Below are 364 nucleotides of genomic sequence, written 5' to 3'. Positions count from 1 at the left end.
GTGGACGTAGGTGGCTGCAGTGTCGGTGCCCAGGGGGTTCCTCGCTGTGCACCTGTATGTGCCAGAACTGGAGGGTCGGGGGTTCTGCAGGAGCAGAGTCCCCGTGGGGTGGAGCAGCTCACCCCCAGAGCCCCGGCCCTGGTGAGCTGTGGAGAGTACGGAGTGGTCAGGTAACTCCCAGGTGACTTCTGGCTTTGGGATGCCCAGCACGACGCAGTGGAGCTGAACTGCTGCCCCTGGCATGGTGTGGATGGCCGGGGGGGGTCTGCCCATGATCCGTGGGGCGTAGGCTGTGACCACCACAGGGATGGTGAGGGAGGAGTCCCCAGCGTCGTTGTGGGCCCTGCACAGGTAGCTGGCTGGG

General features: G+C 65.9%; 1 protein-coding gene across 1 annotated transcript in view; it reads right to left on the bottom strand.

The window, feature by feature from the left end:
• IGSF10 (immunoglobulin superfamily member 10) overlaps window positions 1-364 on the bottom strand; it is a gene marked incomplete at its 5' end in the record, with an annotated part of 12,069 nt that overhangs the window by 937 nt on the left and 10,768 nt on the right. The window contains one exon of the mRNA XM_031055447.1: window positions 7-359. Coding sequence (XP_030911307.1) covers window positions 7-359 — 353 coding nt within the window. The remainder of the gene's footprint in view (window positions 1-6; window positions 360-364) is intronic.

Source organism: Geospiza fortis, unplaced genomic scaffold (genome assembly GCF_000277835.1).
Source record: "Geospiza fortis unplaced genomic scaffold, GeoFor_1.0 scaffold172, whole genome shotgun sequence".
Lineage (NCBI taxonomy): Eukaryota > Metazoa > Chordata > Aves > Passeriformes > Thraupidae > Geospiza > Geospiza fortis.
The sequence above is the reverse complement of the archived record's forward strand: the minus strand, read 5'-3'. Positions and strand labels throughout refer to the sequence as shown.